This window comes from Stegastes partitus, unplaced genomic scaffold (genome assembly GCF_000690725.1).
Source record: "Stegastes partitus isolate 25-593 unplaced genomic scaffold, Stegastes_partitus-1.0.2 Scaffold290, whole genome shotgun sequence".
In the NCBI taxonomy this organism is placed as follows: Eukaryota; Metazoa; Chordata; class Actinopteri; family Pomacentridae; genus Stegastes; species Stegastes partitus.
The window spans coordinates 61671-85677 of NW_007578021.1; the positions used below are offsets into that span (position 1 = coordinate 61671).

The following is a 24007-nucleotide window of genomic DNA, read 5'->3' on the forward strand; positions in this document are numbered from 1 at the left end:
TAGCTCATAATTAACAACATTTCAGGTCTCCTAAAAATCGTATTGTTTGTCTTATTGTCAATTTGGGATTTTCCCGAGCCACTTGAATGCAGCATTTATTCATTTTAAGATTTCTTTCTTTCGTCTTTTGTTTCTTTGTTTCTTTCTTTTTTCTTTTTTAATTAAATATTGCATTTAAATATCTTTTTAATGCCGATTATTAGTAAAGTCGTTTTCTGCTGCTGGAATTATCGACTGTGTTTTATTTACATCGACGCGCGCTCACGTGTGCGGGACGCGCGTTCACTTGTCGCCCATCAAACTGTCACAACTCGTTCAGACTGTCAGCAGCTCTTCGTGGCTGTCACATCCACATTTCCACGGATATCCTGCGCAACTACTGAAAGGTAAAGTTGTTTTTTTTTGCTTCTAAGCTAACTTATAGCAGGCCTGCATGTGCTTTTACTTGATTCATCCTTCTGCTTAATTAAGGAAGTAGATCCAGTCAGACGCAGTTTAAAGTGAACAGCAGTGAACCGTTTGTGCAAATGTCACTCAGTGATTTTACACGTAGATGATTTAAAGTTATATAGATTTGACGTTATATAGTTGTTGTAACTTGTGCTTTAAGTCCAGTATTGTTCAGTATTGCTGCTCCTGTTCTTACCAACCTACAGCTACCAGTTATTACAATAAAAATCTGCCTAAAAGTGACAGTAAAGATAAAATATGGCTAATAATTGTCAAAAGATTCCATGCTTCTTCAAACAATAGCAATTTTCTGTTGATTGAAGAGGACTAGATGGTGATTGGTACATAATTCCCTTAAATAACGTGTCATTATGGTGCTTTTTTAGTATTCTAGTGTCTTTTTTTAACCAACTAAGGCCCTGAAGTGTCTTTGTCTATGAGGAAATGAAGGTTCATGTTGAAAATAACTTCCTTATCGAGACTGAAGCACACAGTGGTCAGAGATTGTGGTTGTACGCGAGTTTATTTCAGTCATCCTACGGTGCACAGTAAAGCACAGATGTGACAGATACATGAGCAAAGCAAAGCACTGACAACCCGTTGTCTTCATTCTAGCGGCTCACAGTGTTTTATCTCCCCAGATGTGGAAGTCAGTTGTGGGCCACGATGTGAGCATGAAGGTGGCTGCAGAGGGGGACGACTGGGAGACGGACCCCGACTTTGAGGTACCGTATACTTCCTGCATTGTGCATCAATGTTGGGGAAGAGGGAGGGGAAGACGTTCTTCATTGATCAACCCTGTCTGATTTAGTTTTTCTTTTGTTCTTCAGAATGACGTGTCAGAGCAGGAGCAGAGGTGGGGAGCCAAAACTATCGAAGGCTCGGGACGCAAAGAACACATCAGGTAAAACAAAACCAAAAAAGAGATGAAAAGGAGCCTGCATGTGGAAGTTCAGAGTGTTTAGAGGATGTATAGAAATGCAGGTCAGAGTGGGTGCTGTGTGGCAACAGGAAGAGGAAGTGAGAGCGGAGGAGGCCGTCAGCCTGCAAGTCTCTCCTAATATGGATAATACACGATGATGACAGTGACAGAGAGATTTAAACCAATGCTCACATGGTCACACCACAAAGTCTGACAGTAACAATAGGACCAGAGGTTGCTCAGAGATTTTGGTGCAATTTTTTAATAAGTCATCCTTTATAAAGGGTTTATAAATGATTTGGGGGTTTATAAAACATTTAGTAATGAACATTTGGTAACTTTCTAGCTTATTGTTTGTCAGACACTAATTTAATTCATTAAGCACTTGTTAACATCCATCCATCATCTATACACCACTTAATCCTCAGTAAGGTCATGGGGGGCTGGAGTCTATCCCAGCTGATTCAGGGTGAAGGCAGGGGACACCCTGGACAGGTCACCAGTCTATCACAGGGCTACACTTAGAGACAGACAACCAAGCACACTCACATTCACACCTACGGACAATTTAGAATCATCAATTAACCTCAACATGTTTTTGGACTGTGTGGGAGGAAGCTGGAGAACCTGGAGAGAACCCACACTGCACGGGGAGAACATGCAAACTCCACGCACAAAGATCCTGGTGCCCACCAGGACACGAACCGGCGACCTTCTTGCAGCCCGCTTATTGACATTTAAACTCTTAACTTGTAGGCTTATTAACCTTTATTACAATTTACGGCCATAAACAATACGGAGGAAAACATTTACATCTGGATTGTTTTTGCAGATATTGCAACGTGAGTCATGACTTTAGTGGAAATGGTTTTTGTTTTCACAGAAAAAAACATTTAAGTTACGATATATATTTTTTGCAGCAGTCTGCACCAAACAAACATCTTCTCTTCTGTTTGGAGGATATGATTTGTAAACTGGGGCATCTCTGCAGCACCACAGTGCTTCATTAATTTAAAAAAAACCTTGTTTATCGTTTTAGATTTAAAATAAATTGACATTACTTGGTGCAAATCTGTTTTCATTTTGACATGAAAGAGTTGTTTTTGTTGCAAATTCTTGTCAATGTCACGAGTCAATATTGAAAAGCGATAAAAAGGAGAAAACTTCTGAGGAGGTGAATATTTTCTGTAGACACTTTATCATTCAGTGTGGTTTGGCAAAGCAAGCAATTTACAAGTCTGACCTTTATTACATTTATTTATGACATTTTAAAATACCAAAACCAGAACCAAACTCATGAATAAATTATGACTTGCAGATGTGTGCTTGCAGTATTTTCTGCTGCCTTCCAGTGTTGCTTATTGCTTTTATTTTGTGTTCTGTCCTTATTTAAAAATTTCAATTTTCAACCTTGGTTCAAAATGTATGTTGATGTTTTCTTTAATTCACCTGTTAAAGATTATTTCTGACTTTAAATATGGGGTGTTAGTGATGAAAGGCCCGTATTTCTACCAGCATATATTACTGTTTGTGTGAAATGCTGCAAATGGAGCGCAGCCTTTTAACTGTGTTTGATATCTGCAGCGTCGCAGAGCTCAGAAGCAAAGTTGCTGTGGAACATGAGCAGGTGAAGCAGAAGGAGCACATTCCCAAAGCATCGTATGGATACGGAGGGAAGTTTGGAGTGGAGAAGGACCGGATGGACAAGGTTAGCAAACTGTTTGATGGTCAAAAAAAAATCCTCGAATCTCCATCCATCTGTTTGTGCTGCTTGTTCAAGAATGTCTCTGCTGTCCAGGTTGCGATGGGTCACGACTACGTAGCGCAGGTCGAGCAACACTCTTCCCAGAAAGACGCAACGAAAGGGTTCGGTGGGAAATATGGTGTTCAGAAAGATCGTGTTGATAAGGTGAGAAGATACAGTTTGAGATTTCACTAAAACAAACAGATAGGACACATTTTAGTGTTTTTACAGAATTTCAATCTCTTTAAGATTTGATCAGAAGAACATTACTGGCTCACAAGGATGTGAATTGTTTCGCACCCTCATACTTTCACTAATCGAACACTACAGCATTAATGTACAGTTAAAACAATTAGCACAGACAGGTGGTCTTTTCTTAATATGTGAAGCTTTTTTATATTCTCCAAAAAACTTCAAACTTTAAAGCTGCATTTAAATAATGTGTAGTATCATCTGTCATTACGATTAAATGCAATCTCTGTTATCTGTGCAGTCTGCCATGGGCTTTGAATACAAAGGAGAAGTGACACAACATGCATCTCAAAAAGGTGTGTCCATTGTCCAGCTTCTAATTTACAACATTCTGCTTTTAGAAGTTAACAGAGAGTAGAACAAACATTTCTTTACATTTCATTGTTTCAGATTACTCAAAGGGATTTGGAGGAAAATACGGCGTTGAGAAGGAAAAAGTGGACAAAGCAGCTCTGGGCTACGACTATAAAGGCCAGACGGAGAAGCATCAGTCACAAAAAGGTGAATTCAAAGTGTAAGCATTGCTCGTTCTTATATTACTTGCTCGACATGTGGTTAATTCTGCATCTGCATTTTCATCAGACTACGCGAAGGGATTTGGAGGAAAGTACGGGGTGGAGAAGGAAAAAGTGGACAAAGCAGCTCTGGGCTACGACTACAAAGGAGAAACCGAGAAGCATCAGTCACAAAAAGGTGAATTCAAAGTGTAAGCATTGCTCGTTCTTATATTACTTGCTCGACATGTGGTTAACTCTGCATCTGCATTTTCATCAGACTACGCGAAGGGATTTGGAGGGAAGTACGGGGTGGAGAAGGAGAAGGTGGACAAAGCTGCCGTTGGTTACGACTATAAAGGAGAAACCGAGAAGCATCAGTCACAGAAAGGTGAGTTAAGGAGGAAGCAGGTTGGTGATTCCATCGTAAATCATCAGGGGCCTTCTGCTTGACAGTCTCTGATTAGCTACAAACTTTTTTTAATCACTAACTGCGGATATTTAAAATGCTATCTGTCAATTTTTATGCTTGATATATGTTATTTCTCACTATGACACTGATTCAGAATTTGCAATTTTGTACTTGTACACAAAACTTGGATGAGGCTGTCAAGCAATGGTTTTGTTTTTGTGGCGTGTTATAGATTTGTTTTTCGATGTGTGTTCAAAAATAAGTTTTTTTTTTTTGTTGATATTTTAACTCATCCGTAACAAAAATGTAGGCTTTTAATTTAACTAGTTCCTGAGATAGGGGCTGCCAGGTGGAGCAGTGGGTAGCACTGTTGCATCGCAGCAAGACGGTCACCGATTTGCGTCCCGGTGGGGGCACCAGGATCTTTCTGTGTGGAGTTTACATGTTCTCCCAGTGCAGCGTGGGTTCTCTCCAGGTTCTCCGACTTCCTCCCACAAGGTCCAAAAACATGTTGAGGTTAATTGGTGATTCTAAATTGTCCATAAGTGTGAATGTGAGTGTGCTTGGTTGTCTGTCTCTAAGTGTAGCCCTGTGATAGACTGGTGACCTGTCCAGGTGTCCCCTGCCTTCACCCTGAGTCAGCTGGGATAGACTCCAGCCCCCCATGACCCTAGTGAGATTAAGCAGTGTAGATAATGGATGGATGGATGGTAAATAATCCAGTCTTGACACTTTTTCCTGACATCTTATTGCATCATTCCATGTTGTCTTACGTGTTTCCCATTCAGATTACTCAAAGGGATTTGGAGGGAAGTTTGGTGTTGAGAAGGAGAAGGTCGATAAAGCTGCGTTGGGGTTCGAGTATAAAGGCGAGACGGAGAAACATCAGTCACAGAAAGGTGATCGAAAACCCACATCTGTCTAATGTGAATTATCAACGGATTTGTAGTTCAATAGACTGATCAAACGTTTCTCTGTTTAGATTATTCAGCAGGTTTCGGTGGTCGTTATGGAGTACAGGCAGATCGGATGGACAAGGTCAGTATCAGGGATGAAACTAGTCATTATTTACATTTGATTTTTTGTTTAATCTGCAAGAGAATAGTTGAAACTCTCTGTCGCAAAGTCCAAGAAGAATGGAAATGAAGTACAAATGAGATATTATTGGCTTTAATACTTGTTTTAGACTTTATTTTACAAAGGAAAAAAAGTGTGAAAAGCATGCATGTGTTTTGATCGTCTCTCTTTAAATTCCTTTTTGCATCCAGCACCTTTAATGTCAGTATCTGAAGGCCAAGTATAGAGTCTGGTTTATGTGACTAGAGTCAGCAGAGTCGTGCTTCATATATCCTCCTGCTCTGGCAACCAGAGACAAGATTCCCATTGTACTAGCTCTTAATTTTAAATGTAGATATATTTTCTGCCATTTGATTAATTAAATAACTGAGTAATATTTTCCGCAAAAGACTTCATCTGACTTGACCTTTCAGACTAACATTAATAAATCTGCTCCTATTATTAACCTCCAGAGTGCAGCAGGATTCTCAGACATGGACTCTCCGACCTCGGCTTACCAAAAGACGCAGCCAGTAGAGGCCTGTACGTTCATTTTTTTTATACCTCATCTTCAGAAAAAAGTATTAAATCCACAACTGTTCAGCAGTTTCCATGTTGGAACAGCTGAGAACACAGCGGCGGTCACTGCTAACACATTGGATTCCTTTTTGTTCATATTGTGCAGCAAGTGCAGGTGCAGGGAAACTGAAGGCCCGCTTTGAGAACATGGCCAAGGCTTCAGATGAGGAGAACAGGAAGAAGGCTGAAGAAGAGAGAGCAAGGAGACAAGCCAGAGAGAGCAGAGAGCGAGAGGAGGCCAAACGCAGACAGCAGGTAACAAACCACCGCAGCGTAAACGTGTAAACAGCTCAGAGTTACTTATCAGGACACGTATGAGTGACAGTTCGCTTTATGTTGTTTCCTTTAGGAGCAGAGCAGCAGAGAGGAGGAACCTCAGCCTCCACCTGTTCCAGATGTGGATCCAGAGTACGACATGCCTCCGCAAGAAATCCACCAACACATGCCAGAGATCGAAGAAACTCCAGAACCTGAACCTGAACCTGAACCTGAACCAGAGGTGAGAACATCAGCTGCACAAACAGCATTGATCATTGTTTGTATGGAAAAAGCTGTAACCAATCTCTCAGTACTTTTTGTTTCTACTCTATACTTCTGACTGAAGACATAAATCTTAAGATTAGAACATGTTTTGATGTTATTATACATGTAACAACAACTTGTGTTCGTCACCATCCAAGTGTTCAGAAACACACGAGAGACACAAAGGCACATTGAAATCTTTGAAATCATTGATTAGACTAAAAAACAACTAGTAAATAAAATGTTATGCATATGAATGGGATGCTTGCTTTGACTTTTAGTGCTAATATCTGTAATAACAGATCTATCATTATTTTTATGAATTTTTAAATGAAAGGGTGCCAATAGGAGAATAACTTTTGTTAAACATGCTCTACTTTAAAAGCTTACTTCTTTGCTATATGAGCACTAAGGGACCCTATTCAAGAATGAAAATACTCCCAAGGCTTTGATCTTTTAATGTATGACTTTTCATTTACCCTGAAATGTTGAGTTTCAGACAGCTGTGCTCCAGAATTGAAGGTGTTTGCAGCTTTTTTTGGACTCTATCAGTGCATCATGTGACCAGCTAGAGTGTGCTGAAGTGGTTTTTGGAGACCAGAAAAAATCTAACCTGCTCTGAAATGCACAAGTTTGTCTCCGTAGGCTTTCATTTGGCATTTTTTGATGTTTTATTCCCACAAAGTGAATATGCAACTCAAATAGGTTTTCATATTTTTGATATGGGCTTTAATGGATAGGAGACTCACTGTCGAGCTTTCATTCACTGCAATAGAAGCTGCCGGCAGATTTTCTCCTCAGTCTGTCAGTACTTTTTAATACTTCCTGTAGGCTTTATTGGACAAGGAAGTGGAGAGGAAGACAGGAAAGCAGGGAGAAGAGTAGGCGAAGGGGCTGCAGGAGCTACCGGGCGTCCCAGTCTGTCAATACTTCAGCTTTCCTTCATGCTTGTGTAAACAAGATATAAATGCTCATACTCAGCAACTGAAGCTCTTTCTGAAAATACCAAAAACACAACTTTATTCACATGCAAACACGTTTATTCTTAAACAAAACGTGTCATGATCTATAGTGGCGTGTGATTATAGCTTAGTGAGTAGATTTACTACTTTGCGAACTCTATTTTAGGGTGCAGGAGGTTCTGGCTTTGAGTCCAGATACAGACAAAAGCGCTGTTTGAATACCACTTTAACAAAACTGTGTGCTTAGTGTCAGTCAGAATACTGTAAAAAAAAAAACATCATGTCTTTCAAAACATAAATATTAGATTTTCTTACAAGTAGTCAAAAGCTGTTTTTAATTTGTTGATTTTTCTTATTCTGTGTCGCTCCCTCTATTGATGCCAGTGTTGCATTTCATGTGTCTTTGAGTGCCCTCTATTGGTGCTTGAACTCTCCAGTAACAAGCTCTAAATGGAGAAAACAAAACACAACAGTGGGTTCAGCACCAGGTTCCTTCTGCACATGTGCTGAACTGAACAAACTCTTACAAGCAAACTGCAGCAGCTTTCACACTTGCAATTTCCTGCAATAATTGCCTGTTCTAATTTTGTTATGTGTCCAGGAGGAACCGGAATATGAAGAACCCCCGGCTTTGCCTCCACGTTCTGATGATTTCCTCGACATGGACGCCCCTCCTCTACCTGCAAGGTCAGCAGAGGTGGAGGTGGATGATGGAGATTACGAGGAGCTCGCTGAACCACCTGCTCCTGTGCCGACAGGTCTGTCTCTGAGCAAACAGTCACTCCAAATGGAAATACTTCAACATTAAACATTCATCTCAGTGTTTTCTTTAACAGATGGGGATAATGACTATGAAGACCTGACGTGTGGCCAGAAGGCAAGAGCTATTTATGACTATCAGGGAGGTATGACTCTTGTTCACTTCTTCATTTTCATGCACTAACACCGTCACACATGCAACTCTGTCAAAAGGATAATTCAAGAATACATAAGAACATTAGACTTACATCCTGAGTACTCACATGTGATCTGATTAGATGCTAGTGTGGTATAAATGTCCAAATTAATGGTGATAAACCGTTTTTTTTAGACTTCTGTTAACATGCTTGATAAACTTGTAGCACCTCGAGCACATTTCATAATTGAGTTCATGGAGTGTCATGAGTTTGAGGACTCTTGTTTTAAAATTAAATGTTTCTGGAGTTGAGGACACATCCTTTGGTCTCCTTTTCACACAGAGGCAGATGATGAGATTTCCTTCAATCCAGACGACATCATCACCAACATAGAGATGATTGACGAGGGCTGGTGGAAGGGACTGTGTCACGGACGCATCGGTCTGTTTCCGGCCGCTTACGTTGAGCTGATGTGAGCGACTCACCGGAGCAGTTTGCTTTTGCACAAGCTTCACTTAAACTCAGGTTTCGTAACTTGGACAACAGAAGAAATGAATTTATCACTGTATTTATAGAATAAATCACAGCAAGTTTTTTTGATCAGCTAATTTCAATCATTTGACTACATAATATCCTGTGAGGATCTGTGGCGGCGCATGTGAAGGTAGTGAGACGACAAAACCCACAATAATGGTGAGAATTGACATGTTTTAGCTGGGATGAACTGATCAGAGACAATAAAATATATTTTATGGGAAAGTTCTGTTTGTACACCAGTTATTTTTATTAGATAATTTCTTATCAGTGTCAATTTACAATAGAGTTCCAAGCAAACTGTGGCAGCTTCTGTATGATTCGGTCTGATGTGATATCTGCCAGTTCACTTGTGCAGGAAAATATCATCGCCCAGCAATAAGTGGTACGAAACTAGAGATATAACATCAAAATACAGTCAACAAAATAAGCCAAAGGACAACAAATTAGAGGACACACAGATTTAACATGTAGCAGAGCATACACGTGTATCTCCTCCAATTCTACAACACAATAAAGCACTGTGAAGTCCACACAAGTGTTATGTTCTTAGGAATTGTTCTGAAATCAAAATGGAGCTGCTGTTCCATGAGAGCAGTTTTCTGCAGTGAACTTTGTACAACTTCAGGCTCTGTGATAAAGCCATGAATGTAAAAATCCACTGGACAGAAAAATATTTACTGGCAGACAGTCATCACTTACCATGTGTAAACAAATACATGAAATGATTCTGTGTTTCTGCATCCAGAGTCTTTAAGGCAAAGCAACAGTCTTTTGGTTTTCTCCATTTTACCAGGAAATACCCTTCTTCTTCTTGCCTTTGCCACTTTTCTTTGCCATCCGTTTGCCTTTCAGTTTCTTAGCCTGTCGTTGACTCATCCATGCAGGATACTGTCCGTTTTCATCCAACAGAGTTGTCTTGTTGCGCTTGCTGTCCATGTCCATCTTCCCGTCTAAAACACAGAAATGCAGAGATTGGCTCAGTGAGAAAAATTCAACACAAGCTTGCTAAGACAAAAAGGAAATATTACTTTGCTATTAACATGTTGTGGCACTTATATATATGCAGATATATCTATATATCTTTCTATATATATAATTCTTTTTTTTTTCACTCTACATCTACAGAAACCAGTGTGAAATCACAGCGCAATCAATATGTCAAACTGTACAACTACAAAAGCTGTTCTGTTCATGGTCTCACTTACCGTCACCTTCGAATTCTGCCATTTCAACATCTGCCCCCTTCTTTATCTTGGCAGCCGGCACCACTGTGGCAATCTCTTGCACGTCAGTCATGACAGCTTCTCCTTTCTTATCCAGATTCAGAGCTTGTTTCAGTCGAGCCAGCTCCTTGGGAGCATTTTTCTTCCTCTTCTCTGCCCGCATTTTTCGCTTCCATTTGCTCCGGAGGCTTTTTGCCATTTTAAGGATGATCTGAAAGAACAATAAATATTGGTTTTCATGTTTTTAGGAACCTGTGCATGTTGGGGATTTTTTTTATGACCACATAGCATTAAAAACAACAAAGATGAGGACAGATGGCAGTGACACAGTTTCACTGAACATGCAAAGTGAAAGACATGAAACATGTCAAAGAGGCTCAATCAAAGGAGGTTATGCATTAAGAAAACTAATTGCATTCTTCTTCAATACTTTTGAAGACAGTAACACTCACACGGTGCCCCACACTAACATATTTCAGAATTATTACAAACAGTTGCTGTGAGACACACAGCTTGCTACTAGATGCTGCATCCCATACTTTTGTTTTCACTAATGACATCCTGAAAATTCTACTCCTAAAGGGGGGAGAATAAAGGCCAAAAGGAAACTGTACTCAACAAAAATATGAATGCAGCATGTAATATTATATTAAATTCTATCTACTCTTTTCAACATGGGGGGATAAGTTTCTGTTGTTCCAATAAGCATCTTTACAACAGAATGGATGTCATGAAACCACTAAGTATGCATTGTACTGGGACTTGTCATGGACCAGAAATCACAAGTCACACACTGATGATGCATTCGGTAATGAAACTGTTGATGCCTGTTGAACATTGTCCCAATCTTCCTGAAGGGCTTTGTAAGGTTCATGAACAATTAGAGTGACGGCATGATGTTGTCAAACACATCCATCCAGAGAATCATCTGGCAGATTGTTGTACCACGATGTCTGACACGATTTCTTGGAGGACAAATGGAGGAGTTTAGCGCATGTGAGTGCCTGGTTACAGCACCATCTAGCAGCCCAACAGCCTCTTCTGGTCTATCTCTTGTCATCTGTGGCATCGCGTCATTTGAATAAAGCTGCATTTTAAGGTGGTTTTATATAGTTAGTGTTCACACTATCTGATCATTAAAAAAAAGACCATTTGTATGCTGCGTTTATATATTTTTTTAGCTGTAGTTGTGAGTGAATACAGGTAATCATCTCTGTACCTGGCTAATTTTCATCAGCAGACATCTGACAAAACGTTTAGTGACCCATTTAAACCCAATCACTTATATTTTAGATATTATTACATCCTAACCAGGAATGTCACGTGGTACTAAACACCACATTCACCGAGCTGTTACAACTTAACAAAACGGGCCTCCAAAAACCTCTACATGGCTTTAATAAACCTATTCAGTACTTAAATGACACACGACCACATTTATCCACATATTAACGAGGAAATAATAGTTAGATTAAGTCACTAACTCATTAAAGTCATCAGCAAGCTATATAGCTAAGTAAAGCGTTTGCTAGCTAGTTAGCCACCGTATTTATGGTGTGGTTCAGTTTTTAAAAATACAAAACACCGTTTATTTTCGCAAAATAAACCAACAGAGATGTGACTATTGTTCCACAATACAAAAGGTAAGTTTACTTACATACGAGTGAAGTGTATTATCTGTTTAAATTCTCTGCGTTGCGACAGGAACACACACGGCTCCCTACACGTGTTTACAAGTGAAGAAAAAAATGGTTGGAAGAAGCTGCAACGTGATTGGCTGCTTTAGACATTCTGAAGACCGTGACATCTGATTGGCCAGCGAACTCAAACCAGGAAGTTCAAGGGATCATGAAGCGTAAACAAACGCTGTGGAGAGGACAATGTGCAAACTAAACCTTCTCACAGGCTTATTCAGCTGTATTCTGAGCTGCTAACAGCAAAGCAGCAACTCGTAGGGCTGTGAACAGCAGCAGTGTTTCTTCTTTTGTGGTCTTAAATTTGTCCAGGAGTCATGAGCAGTTGCTCGACCAGTCAGCCTCCTGCTCGCACCGTCGGTTCGGTCAGCAGCCCTCTGCTTTCCTCTGCTTCAGCTCACGTAACCAACATGTTGGACACGGCTGCAGAGCAAATGATGGTCTACAAAGATTTCCAGGCGGCTTTTGACACATGTAACAGAGGTCTGGAGAGTGTGGCCAGTATGGAGCCAGAGGACAACAGGTGACTGTGAAACTTTCCCCTCATGCACCTAAAAGCACCTCAGTGCTCCCTGCAGCCTGGATGTTACTGCAGCTGTATGATTCTGTGTTTTGTCTTTGCAGACGTGAGGAGCTGAAGGCTGGTTTCTGCATCTTAGGGATTCAGGCTCTGGCTGAGCAGAATCAGTGGCAGGGTGTCCTCTCCTGGGTCCTGCAGCAGTATGAGCACCAGGAGGAAATCCCAGCTAGAATAATGCAGATGTGGTGAGCAGATCTCTAACAGTATTTATTTTTCTTCTTTTTAATCAGTTAGTTGTATTTAAGGAAAAAGAAATATTCATCAGCAAAGTTTGGTGAACAATACAATTTCAAATGAGTTATCAAGCAAATAATATATTTAATTCCAGATTATTTCTAAGTAAGTTTTACTTTTTTCCTTCCTTTTTTGTGTAAATTGAATATTGGAGTGCTGCTTGTGTAATATCAACAATCTGAATATTACACATTGATATTTAAAAAGTTGTACTTTTTCCACTTTTATACACTTCATGAATTACAATTGATTATGTAAATAATCATTAGCTGCAGTTCTAATGTTCAGGAGTCTAAGGAACATTTATATGACTTCATTAGCCAGGCCAACAAAAAGCTCTTACAGACTGCATTTGGATTATTTACATTAGTGCTGCACAATACTGGAAAAAACTGACACTGTGATGTTTTATTTTCTCCACTGCAAATATATTGTGATATGAAAAATGCAGGATTTTTTACAGACTTACTTGAATAATAACTTGTAGGGCACCCAACAGGTTGAGCAGGTGACCCACGTACAGGGGCTGAAAGTCCCCGACGCAGCGGCCATGATTTGAGTCCCACCCACGGCTCATTTGCCACATGTCCTTCCTCCACTCTTCTCCCCATGTTTCCTGTCTCTCTCTTCACTGTCCTCTACAATAAAGGCAAAAAATAACATTAAATAACTTGTTAAAAACTTTGGAACCTTTTTCAATCCAAATTTGTTTTGGATGACAACCAGATCTGGCCCTGCACTCATCATACAGATGTCTGTGGTGGTGATTTAGATGGTTAAAACAAATTAATCATGTTGCCTCATGTGGTGGCATCTATTGCAAGACACTGTCGACAGACAGTTGTCAACATCATCCTTTCTATAGCTAAAATATTTCCAGATAACTGATGCTGCATTTGGTTTCAGACCCAGATCTCCCTTCCTAGCCTTTCTTTCCTGTTCTTCAATTATTTTGTTGTGCACATGTGGCGCCTACATGTCAAAAAACTCTGTGTCTTGTAAATGAAATTAGATGAAAACTCAGCTCATCCAGGAATCCGTAAATCTGAGTAAATCATTTTCTTTCAGGCAGGCTCAAACTGTAGACGAGTCACAGAAAATTAGAACAATGCAAGTTTTCTTTTCGTATCAAGCAGCGAAAAAAAACTGTAACGTGATGTATAAATTTGTCCCATTCACATTGTTCTTCCTGCATTGTGACGATTGTGCATGAGGACATAACGATGTAGACACTGAAATTCAATTTAGAGTGAATTTCCTGTCTCATTTTTATGTTGAATTTCGGTTAAATAGAATTAAAAACTGAATGAAAAAACAAAAACTAAATAAAGGCAAACAGTTGCAGCTCCCAATAAAAAGCACTGGGAGCCGCAACTAACATCCTTTTTATTATCAAGTAATCTGTTCATTATTTTTTCAACAACTTGATTAATTGCTGTGTCAGTAAAATGCTAGAAAGTTGTGTAAAGGCCCATTATAGTTTTAAAGTTCCTTGTTTTATTCCACCATCCGTCCAAACTCATGATAGTCACTTTGCTGTCATACATTGCAAGTAAAGCAGCACATTTTCTCAGAAATGAGAGAATGTTTGACATTTTTTTGGAAATTGTGACAAAACACCAACTGAACAGATTTTCTCTCTCATGTTGGCAGCATACTTCTTTACTCCAAGGTGTGTGAGCCTGCCGTGATGCAGGAGGCAGCCAGAGTTTGGCTACACTGTCCGTCCAACAGCGGAGAGGCTGGGTTCGGGGCGGTCGCAGAGCTGTATCTGCTGCACGTCCTTGTGCCTCTCGGACATACAGACGAGGCTCGGGAGCTGATTGTAGGCGAGGTGGGTGGCGCTGCCTTTACAGAAGACCAGAGACAGACGGCGCTGGATGTTGTAGAAGAAAAAGAGCAACAGAACCAAGAACCACCTTTAAGTCCAACATCAGACATCACTGCACATCCTGTCTCAACTCAAGGTCTGATATTTCAGCTCAGTCCTCATTACACGCATTATGTTACAAATTAAGTACAAATAACAGCTGTAAATGCTCTTTCTGATTGTGTTTTACAGGTAGCCTAATTCACAAACTTGAAGCCATGCTCAAGTTTTTATACAGGAAAGTCGTGATGCGTGGCTCTGGTTCATTCCCCCTCCGGAGAGTCTTTCTGGCTGCTGTCCTCCTCTACATGCTTCTTTTCCGACTGGATCCAGGTTTGATGAAATGTTCTTAGTTTATTGATATCATTACCAGGCTTTTGAAAGTCAAAAAAAAGAAAAGAAAAGCATTTGATTTGGGAATAAACTGCCGCTTTTCTAACTTCTTCTTTTTTTTTTGCCGACAGCTCTCCCATCTTCATTCATGTGGATTTCCAAACTCCTTCAGCTTCTCAGACAGATGTGGACCGCTATGTTTGCACCGTATTATCAGGCTCTCGCTCCGAGCAAAGAACTGTAAAAGACTGAAAATCACACTGTGTTTAGTGCAGCTTTTTGATTTAGCTGTGTTTTGCAAGAAAACATGACTTAGTGCAGTATTTCTTTATTATCATACCTGTGAAGTTATATAAGCAACTTACTCCACACCCAAAGACATTCTGGGAGTATTTGCTGTTATATTCCCATTGATGCATTCTTATGGTTGCTGATCCAGATTGTTCGTCTTGAAGTAACACCCAACTCATCCTGATATGTTTATTTAACCAGGATCACTGCATCCTGATCATGGTAGCATTAGTAGACGTAACAAAGAGAAGGAAAGTATGATCGAGAAAATAGATCCATCAAATAATACATGCAATAATATATGAACATTTTACCTTAATTTTGTGTTTAATGAAAAGGGATGAAAAGAAAGCAGGAAAGCTTTGAACTACAGAATTGAATGCTGCTTCAGTTTCACTGATTGTGTGTCTTGTTGCACCAGCTGCCTGCACCTGTGTTGAATAAGGTGAGTCAATTTCAAGACGATGAATAGTTATGTAATTACTTTTATTTACATTTTTTTGCTTTAATTAATTTACATTATTTTGTAGAAATTGGTTTTGACTTTGACATGAAAGAGTATTTTTTTGTAACTTAATAATAAAAAAGCAATCAAAATCAGTTAAAAGGGAAAACTTAGAAGGGGGGTGAATACTTTTTATAGGCCCTGTATAGATGGTCTAATGGTCTAATGTGGACTAGACTACCAAAGAGTCTTGATACACGGGCTCTTTGGTGTCACATATATATATATATATATATATATATATATTTAATGCAATTTCTTTTGGTTTCTTTTTTTTTTGCATCAGGACCACATTACAACAGGTCCAAATCTAAAATCAGTATAAAGACTAATTTAAAACGTTTCTGATTTGTGAAACCTTTGTTCTGTTTGTCTGATCCACATGTGAATATAACTGTGGAATCTCAATTCTGTTTTGCACTTTGACAAATAACATAAAGGTTTCATTAAAAAAAAAAACAAAAAAAAAACGGTTCACCTAAAATGTCACGATGTTTGCATTTCCTTTTGCCTCAATTTCCCTGTTAGAGCTAACTTCAGCTTAGAACTCTTGATCATGTGGGTTAAAGTCAGTAAATATTGCAAAAGGCTTGATCTTATCGTTGGTGTCCGTCTGTTCTGTGTTTGTGTTGGAGGCTCTCAGCAGCTGTTAAGTTTCGATTCCAGCAAAGCGAACTGAAACGTGAAAACGAAAGTAAAGCTGCAGCTGACGATGTGACGGAGATGTTTGCTGCTCAGCTGATTTTTACTCAACAACAGGCTCATTTTGCACAACAGAAGCACGGCTTGAGCAGGTTATAAACTGGTTGATGTGGTGAAGGACGAGCTTCATTAGTTAAACTTGACTGTGAAGAAGACGTTTGTATCGATGTCTGCTGGGATCTGCAGGCTGTTTTCACGGTTCAGTGTCAGAGACTTCCAGGTCGGTAAGTAGACCCCAATCAGCCTGATGGAGACTTTGATGCTAAAAATACAACCTCCTGTACAGTGTGATGCAGGAACACAGCCAGTACCTGAGTGGAATAAGTACACATGTACTCAAGTACTGTACTTCAGTACATTTTGATGTGCTTCTACTTAAGCACTTAAATTACTATCTTTAATTACTAGTTTTCGATTTTTGTGAAATTAATCTTCAACAGCCACATAAACAGGAAGCACAGTGAGAAACAATAAGAAATACAACACAGATTAAACGTATATAATACATGAATGTATAGCTGTCATATCTACAGTAATGTACAGATAATGACATGATGGATAGTTGTGCCCAAATTGTTGAACACACAGGTCATGTAAAGTTGGAATCAAAAAGACAAACAACTAAACAGTGATTACACAATGTCTCTGAAACACTGTGACATGATGTTATTGTACCTGTAGGGCTGTAAAGAGAACAGTGCTGCATGGTGATGTTGAACTTGAAGGGCTTTTATCAGAAAAAGTGTTACAAGTTGTGTTGCTGTTAATTCAAACATAAATTAAAGTGTGAAACATAACACTTTAAAGGGTCCATATTGTGCTCTTTTCCGCAGGTTGATGAAAGTTTTGTATGTTTACACAAAGTGTCTTTCAATTTTTCAGCTCAAAATACTGCAAAGATGGTTCATTTCACCGTAACTGTATAATTCTTTGTTTTAGTCCTGTTTTAAACAGGTTATATCAGGGTCTTTAAATGCAGCTGAACCAGTTTAGCCTCACTAAGGATTTTAATATTGTTGTGGTGACATTACCACCAAAAATACAAATAATCCACTGGGTCCTTGGTTCTTCCAATGCTGGAAGTACATTAAGACTTTTGTGTTCACCCTTGCAGCCAAAACCAGAACATTTGGAACAAAATAATCACACATTAATCCGTCAGCAAGATGTCAGCCACACAGGCTATGTTGTATTCTGCATTGCGTATTTCTACTTTTGGTAATGTGAGTACATTTGCATTGTCATCACTTCAGTAATACTTTTGCAATGAAGTACTTGTACAGTTTTATATTAATACATTTTGAATTCATCCTTCAGCATTGAATCCTGGAACGTATATTGTTCTGCAACCATGAAACATAACTTTACAAATCGTTTTTTGGACAAAATATTGTATATTTGTGTTATTATGATGCAGTATACCGCCATCACAAAATACTGAACTGAGACAAACCCAGCATGAACTGTATTATTTATTACAGGGCTGATGCTTTGAGCTGCATTAAATCAGGCAGCTGTTTTTATTTTTCTGGTCTCTCAAGTTTATTATACTGGGGTGGTTTGTGGGAGGGAAAAATTCTTTCATAAAGCTTTGCGGTTTCAAATATCAGTGCTCTTCTTTATTTTACTCCCTAAAATGTTTTGGGGGAATCCATGAGGAGCTGGGGGCCCCAATACGACTCCCTAAAAATCTAGAGGACTCTCACACATCTGAAAGTTTTTCTTTTTGTGTCTAAATTAAAACCTCCTCAGATCCACGCCAAAACATAGAACAATTCAGCTTGTTATGCAGAGTGTGCATTTTTTAAACCAGCTTTTTACTGTCATTGCATTGAACATTTTTTTTTCTCTCCACCAATAAATCCTTCAGGTGAGTTTCAGTGACATAGAAAGCATAATACAGACTTTGGATATGTGTGAAATAAACCTGCTAGACGTCTGCTTTACGTGGGACCTTAAACCAATAAACCAAACCAAGCTCTGTCCATAAAACCGTTGAGTTGTTGTTGTAATAGAACATATACATGAGGTGGGTGTTCTGCACAGCTGTATTGACATTTTGAACCCATGTTAGTTACCTTTTAATTTTATTGACAGTGGACTGGATCCTTGGTAACATGCTTGATTCAAGGTGTCACAGACTGTTATTTTACTTTTAATGGTGTTTTACAGAAATGAGAGGACTCTCCAACTACCGTCTCTCCTGCTGTGTGAACACTTTGCTGCAGACCCTCTCTGCCACCTGGGAAGTACTAGACCTACTATTAAAGTAAGTAAATGAAGTACTGTATTCATCATGATCCTGACTTATAAAGCAGAAAAAGCTTACAAAAATAACAAACTGTAATGCTTTTGATCAATGCAGTTTCAGTGTGTTTTAGTTCCCATTTATCAAGTTCTGTATCCATTTGGCCTCATGAAACCCTTTCAGATATTTGAAAAATGCACTAACATCCATCTGCCAACAAGGCTGTGTTTCTCAGAAGCTGAAAAATAAAGATTAATGAGCGTTTATGAATATCACAAGGTGGGAAGCAGCTGGTGCGAGACCGGATAGTCCTAATGTCCCCCTGCAGCTAAAGAGGGTTCTTTCAGCCATGCAAGGAGACCTTCCTCAGCCTGCTCCACATCGTGACTTCCTCCACTGTCTAGACAGACACTTCATTCGTCGTAAGGGCCAGAAACTTTCAGAGCAAATGTCTCATGCTGATGCACGCCGTGCACAATTTCTAACAATGAGAATGTTGTTTTGCAGTTGGTGCACAGCATGACGCTGACGAGGTCTTCCTCTCCATTCTGAACCTCGTGCAGCAGCAGATAGATGACAAAGCTCTGGTTGGACTTTAGCCACAAATTCATTTTAAGTACCATCTCTAAGCATGTTATCTGTATTACACAGTGTTTGCATGCATTTGCTTTCTCTGTTAGGCTCTTGAAATCCAGAATCTTTACAAGATTTCAGTGGAGACGCACCTGCAGTGTTTGGATTGCACCTCCATCCAAACTCGAAGCAGCTACATGCTCAGCCTGCCTCTGCATATCAAGGAAGATACCAACTCTCTGGTGCTGAAGTGGATTCTTTCAAATTAATATCACATTTAGAAAACACATTAATTTGCTTTCTTGCCAGGAGTTATATAACAAGATCAGACAAATATCCGTACATTAAATATGAAGCTACAGCTTGCAGACAGTTAGCTTAGCTTAGCATAACATCACTAAGCACAGGGAAGCAGGTAGCCTTGTAAAAGTAGCATTTTTTTGGTACAGATTAAACACACCAGCTTCTTAGGGTTATAGCTGCTGGGAGGTGATTTTATTTTTGTTTTCCAATTCCAGTCTTTATGCTAAGCTAAGCTAACTGACTCCCACTACATTTCTTATGCATAGGTGAGAGTGGTCTTGGTCTTCTGCTCTAACTCTCTTCAAGAAAATGAACATATATTCAAAAACTGCAACTCTGACTCTTTACAGGAGGGCTGCATGACCTCCTTCTTTGAGCACCAGGAGTTAAGGGGCAGAGATCGCTGGTTTTGTGCCCAATGTGGAAGGAAGACAACCTCCAAACAGGTGAGGCTCGATTTAAATGTTACAGTGAAATGCTTTTTTAACGTAGTCATCAACAATTTGTATTTTCAGGGTGTCAAACTCCTCTCCCTGCCTCCTATCTTGTGCGTGCATCTGAAACGATTTCGGAATATGTACGGTTCCACCCGGAAACTTGACTGCAGAGTTACGTTTCCAGAAACCTTTGACTTCTCGGAGATTGTAAAAGAAGCGTTCTCTACAGGCTCTGAGCAGGTACTTCTGTTTTCTGTCTAGTATCTGGATCTTGTGTTTTTTGTCATCTAAAAGTTTATTTGTCCCTCCAGAACAATACGAAGTACACTTTGTATGCAGTGGTGGTGCACTCTGGTGTTGCAATGTGTGGGCACTATACTGCCTACGTCTGTCACGGAGTGAACAAGCGCTGGTACTATGCAAATGACGGGCATGTACACCAGGTACGACAAAATCTCTCTCATTTTAATAAAAGTTATTTCTACCTTTATACTTGTAAAACATATTTATGATTGAACATTTCCTTGTTAATCATAATACATAGTTAGATATGAAGCTATTTTGAATTAAAAGGTCAAGAAAGTAGAAGGTGAAATTTAGTGTATGAAATGTCTAAAATGATGTCTTAGGATCACTTTCTAAGAGCATTAAGGAAAGAAAATATAGCTTTAACTGTCTGCTTGTTAATGAAATATTTTTTGTATTATTGTAATGCCGTTTTATGCAAATTTGTGATTAATTTGTTGTTCAATTTTCCCTGAAACACACAGACCTCCTGGGAAGAAGTGCAGACAACATATGGAGGACATTACAGGTACATTTAATTTCTATTCTGTCTTGCATAGAGGGTGGAGGTCTTTCTAAAACAGCCTTTTGGGTAATGTGATTACTTGCTTTCTTGCAAAAATATCACAATAAACTACTGCCATATTAAAAATACAGGCCTCGCAGTAGGAACAGTCAGTACACCATTCATTAATGAGATTCAAATCTATAATTAAGTCCACCTTTAGTTTGAAAGACAGACTCAGTCCTCCTCTACACTACACATTTGCACTGATGATGCTTGAAATATAATTAAAAAAAAAAAAACAGAACAAAACATAATTTTTTGAACTGCAGGTAATGCAAGTTGCGATGCTCGTTACCCTCGCTAAGATGGGGAATTCTGCCTTTTTCTTGGAGTAGCTCGACTGTGGAGTGACTCTGGGCTTTATTGGGTTTCACCTGTTTCACAAAAGGATAATACTACACAGGATTTAGTTTATAATAATATAGAATGGAATAATTAAGATTAGAAATCTAATGTCATATTGATATACTCCTTATTTTTATTAAGGACAATTTCATGACATCCAATACATTATTTATCTCTCGATTTCTCCTCTAATTCTTTTGCTTTATAGCTATAACATTTGCAGTTGTCACTAGCAGTAAACAAATATTTAGATCAGAGGACAGTTTGCATTTAAGTAGCTGTCAGAAAAACAATTCTGATCTTTAAAGGGATCATTTTGGATTTCGAGAAATAGGATTTTGTGTATCTGCAGCCACAAGGCAATTAGCTTAGCTTAGCTTAGCTTAGCCTAAAGACTGAAAACAGGGCAATTTGCAAAGTTATCCTTGCTTTGTTTTAAAAAATAACAAATGCTCACTACATCTATCCCTCTGAAGTATTCTGTAATGTTTGAAGGTAGCTGTTTCCAGTGTTTATGCTAAGCTAAGCTAACCACCGCCAGAACCCAGGCTCACATTCACCATACTGACTTCAGAGGGGTATCAGACTCTTGGCAAAAGAGCAAATAGCAGTTTCTTATACGTCAAACTGTTCCTTTAATGTCGAGACAGAGGTGGGGAGAGACACATTCTCAAATTAAATAAATTCTGAGCTTCATAAGAGGAGCTGTCTCAACTTTTATTTCTTCTCACATTAACAACTGAAGCTCTCTTTGCTCAGCCTCATCTATAAAATCATCTCTCACCTTTGAAAAATTTGGGATACAACCACCATGCCGTCAGGAAGAAGTAACAAAAAACATGTGACTCCAATTTTATCCTCCTTAAAGTGGCTTCCAGTTGCTTTTAGAGTTAAATTTAAGATTGTATTAATAACATTTAAAGCTCTAAATGCCTGACGTCCGCTGACATCATGGAGCTTTTATGTTCCTACTTGCAGAAACAGCTTTAGATCTTTAAACAAAGCCTTATTGTCTGTCCCTCGGTCAAGATTAAAGACTGAAGGTGAATACATTTTTTGCCACGAGGGCTCTCAAACTTTTGAACTCCTAAACAGAGGAAATCCGTCTCGTCTGTCATGTTGTGTCGTCTTTGAACAGCGGACTGCTTTTTGGCGAACACCTGCTATCTGTCTTTTCACTTTATATTCCTGTTTATTGTATTGAAATTTTCCTTATGTTTCCTTCACCAAATGTGCACGTTTATCTTCAAAATGGCTCTGTAAAGTATTTATTTGTGTTATTTACAGAGACACGGCGTACATGTTAATGTACAGGAGAGGTTCAAAAGAAGAATGGAAACAACCGGAATTTTCTGGCTGAATGGATGGAAGCAAATAAATCAGGGGACATGGGGCAACATAGGAACATATGGAAACATTTATTTTCTTGAAATTATTTATTCCAATTTCTGATTTTGCTGTACATGCTGAAAGGTTTTATTGGTGATATGTATTTTTCTGACCTCATAGAGCTCATAGATGTAAACCAGCACAGTAATTTGTTAAAGGAACCAGTAGGTGGCGTTCAAGATTCAAATCCTGAGAGTGTTTTTGACTCAGACCACACACACAGCAAACACACTCTGTGATACTGGGGGGTTGGTTTGAAGAGAATGCTTAGCTTAGATATTTGCTGTTTGGGGGAAATACCTGCAACAGGACTCAGTGTTCACTGTCCTGACAATGCTGTACATGAGTCATTCCTGAAGAACAATGAAGTCATTTTTTTGCTCACATGGCCTGACAAAAACATCAACTTTGATTTTCTGAATTATATTTTCCTACTTCTTGCAAGTCTTTTTTTAAAACCACTATTTAAAAAGAAGATTTGGAGTCATGTGCCTTAATATTTTAGGCATTTAATGATGCACCAACAGCAGCAACTATACACAGTCATTTATGTGTTTGCAGAATGCATTGAGGGAATTATCTTACAATTAAAAGACGTTCAACACTAAAGTTGCAGCCACAGTGCGTAAATGCTCGATTTAGCCTCTCAGCAGAGCCACTAAAGTTCCCACTCGCTTGGCCAAGAGTTGGGGGACCGTGTGAAATGGTGCCTATGTGCTGCACAGCTCTGACAGAATGGAACATGTCTGCACAGTGCCAGAGGCGGCGGGCCTCATGCTTAGTCATCTTGATGCTGTGTAGCACAGGCATGGCTTTCTGTATAGGGGGTATCTTCCTCCCACATTCACGGCAGGGACAGATATGAGTGTCTTGACTTGAGTCAGCGTCACAGATATGCTCAGTTGAATTGTATTTGTGACATGAGATCATGACTCAGACAAGCACAAGTACAGAGCTGACATTGGAAATAGTCCTGACACCACAAAGTATTTACATATACTAAAAACATTCAGTATTTGGATTTACAGTCAGTATCATGCACTGTTTTTATTTGTTACATGACACCAGTGTTGGAAGAAGTACGACTACTACTTTATTTAAAGTAGCTATAATCCTTTTTAAAACCAAAAAAACGTAGAAACACTGGACATGACATTAAAGAGTCATCATACTAAACCCACAGGATGTTAGCTGACGGCAAGAAATAAAATAATTAAATACTGATTCCCAGCTGGACGTATAAATAGGCAACTGTTTCCTAAGAAGTTCACCATGTCACTTTAAAATGTGATGGTCACATGACAGTCTGTTTCCGCTGCTCCTCAAATGGGCAAAAAATCAGTTATCTCAGGTTTCAATCAAAGTAGTGAAGTGCTGCGATGCAGAACAGCATCTTTATAGTCTATGTACACATGACGTTATTGGCTTGCAATGATGGAAAGCTGCCAAGTAGATTTACTACAGTAGTGTACCTAATTGCAGTATCAAAGTACTTGAGCAATTGTAATTTAAGATATGTTATGCATTTACTTAACCACAAATGTACTTATTATTTCACCACATGTTCCTGACAGCTCCACCGCGACCAGCTACAACATTGA

At 39.2% G+C, this 24007-nt stretch overlaps 4 protein-coding genes across 7 annotated transcripts; 3 read left to right on the forward strand and 1 right to left on the reverse strand.

Moving 5' to 3' along the window:
* Nucleotides 1–286: 286 nt before the first annotated feature.
* On the forward strand, nucleotides 287–9048 carry hcls1 (hematopoietic cell-specific Lyn substrate 1). 3 transcript variants are annotated; one of them, XM_008282913.1, is made up of 17 exons: nucleotides 287–386; nucleotides 1092–1175; nucleotides 1281–1354; nucleotides 2957–3080; nucleotides 3171–3281; nucleotides 3610–3664; nucleotides 3759–3869; nucleotides 3951–4061; nucleotides 4143–4253; nucleotides 5063–5173; nucleotides 5257–5312; nucleotides 5804–5873; nucleotides 6016–6164; nucleotides 6259–6408; nucleotides 7995–8151; nucleotides 8230–8298; nucleotides 8632–9048. In XM_008282913.1, exons 2-17 carry the CDS (start codon nucleotides 1092–1094, stop codon nucleotides 8763–8765), a joined length of 1677 nt encoding a protein of 558 aa, XP_008281135.1. In that variant the 5' UTR covers nucleotides 287–386; the 3' UTR covers nucleotides 8766–9048. The 3 variants fall into 3 exon arrangements, with proteins under 3 accessions (XP_008281135.1, XP_008281137.1, XP_008281136.1); XM_008282915.1 differs by lacking the exon at nucleotides 5063–5173; XM_008282914.1 differs by lacking the exon at nucleotides 3951–4061.
* A 4-nt stretch (nucleotides 9049–9052) lies between these two features.
* llph (LLP homolog, long-term synaptic facilitation factor) lies at nucleotides 9053–11808 on the reverse strand. Of its 2 annotated transcripts, none has more exons than XM_008282917.1 (3): nucleotides 11711–11808; nucleotides 10032–10260; nucleotides 9053–9776 (listed from the first exon to the last, which is right to left on the reverse strand). In XM_008282917.1, exons 2-3 carry the CDS (start codon nucleotides 10246–10248, stop codon nucleotides 9613–9615), a joined length of 381 nt encoding a protein of 126 aa, XP_008281139.1. In that variant the 5' UTR covers nucleotides 10249–10260; nucleotides 11711–11808; the 3' UTR covers nucleotides 9053–9612. The 2 variants fall into 2 exon arrangements, with proteins under 2 accessions (XP_008281139.1, XP_008281138.1); XM_008282916.1 differs by having other exon boundaries at nucleotides 11707–11808.
* Nucleotides 11809–11935: 127 nt separating this feature from the next.
* pex26 (peroxisomal biogenesis factor 26) lies at nucleotides 11936–15436 on the forward strand. The gene is made up of 5 exons (XM_008282919.1): nucleotides 11936–12266; nucleotides 12368–12508; nucleotides 14211–14524; nucleotides 14620–14760; nucleotides 14892–15436. The coding sequence occupies exons 1-5, from the start codon at nucleotides 12061–12063 to the stop codon at nucleotides 15002–15004; spliced, it is 915 nt and encodes a 304-aa protein (XP_008281141.1). The 5' UTR covers nucleotides 11936–12060; the 3' UTR covers nucleotides 15005–15436.
* Nucleotides 15437–15789: 353 nt separating this feature from the next.
* Nucleotides 15790–23015, forward strand: usp18 (ubiquitin specific peptidase 18). Its single transcript, XM_008282920.1, has 10 exons — nucleotides 15790–16482; nucleotides 18431–18527; nucleotides 18786–18928; nucleotides 19014–19093; nucleotides 19187–19321; nucleotides 19733–19828; nucleotides 19898–20059; nucleotides 20131–20262; nucleotides 20590–20633; nucleotides 22305–23015. Exons 1-10 carry the CDS (start codon nucleotides 16425–16427, stop codon nucleotides 22375–22377), a joined length of 1020 nt encoding a protein of 339 aa, XP_008281142.1. The 5' UTR covers nucleotides 15790–16424; the 3' UTR covers nucleotides 22378–23015.
* The last annotated feature ends 992 nt before the right edge of the window (nucleotides 23016–24007 follow it).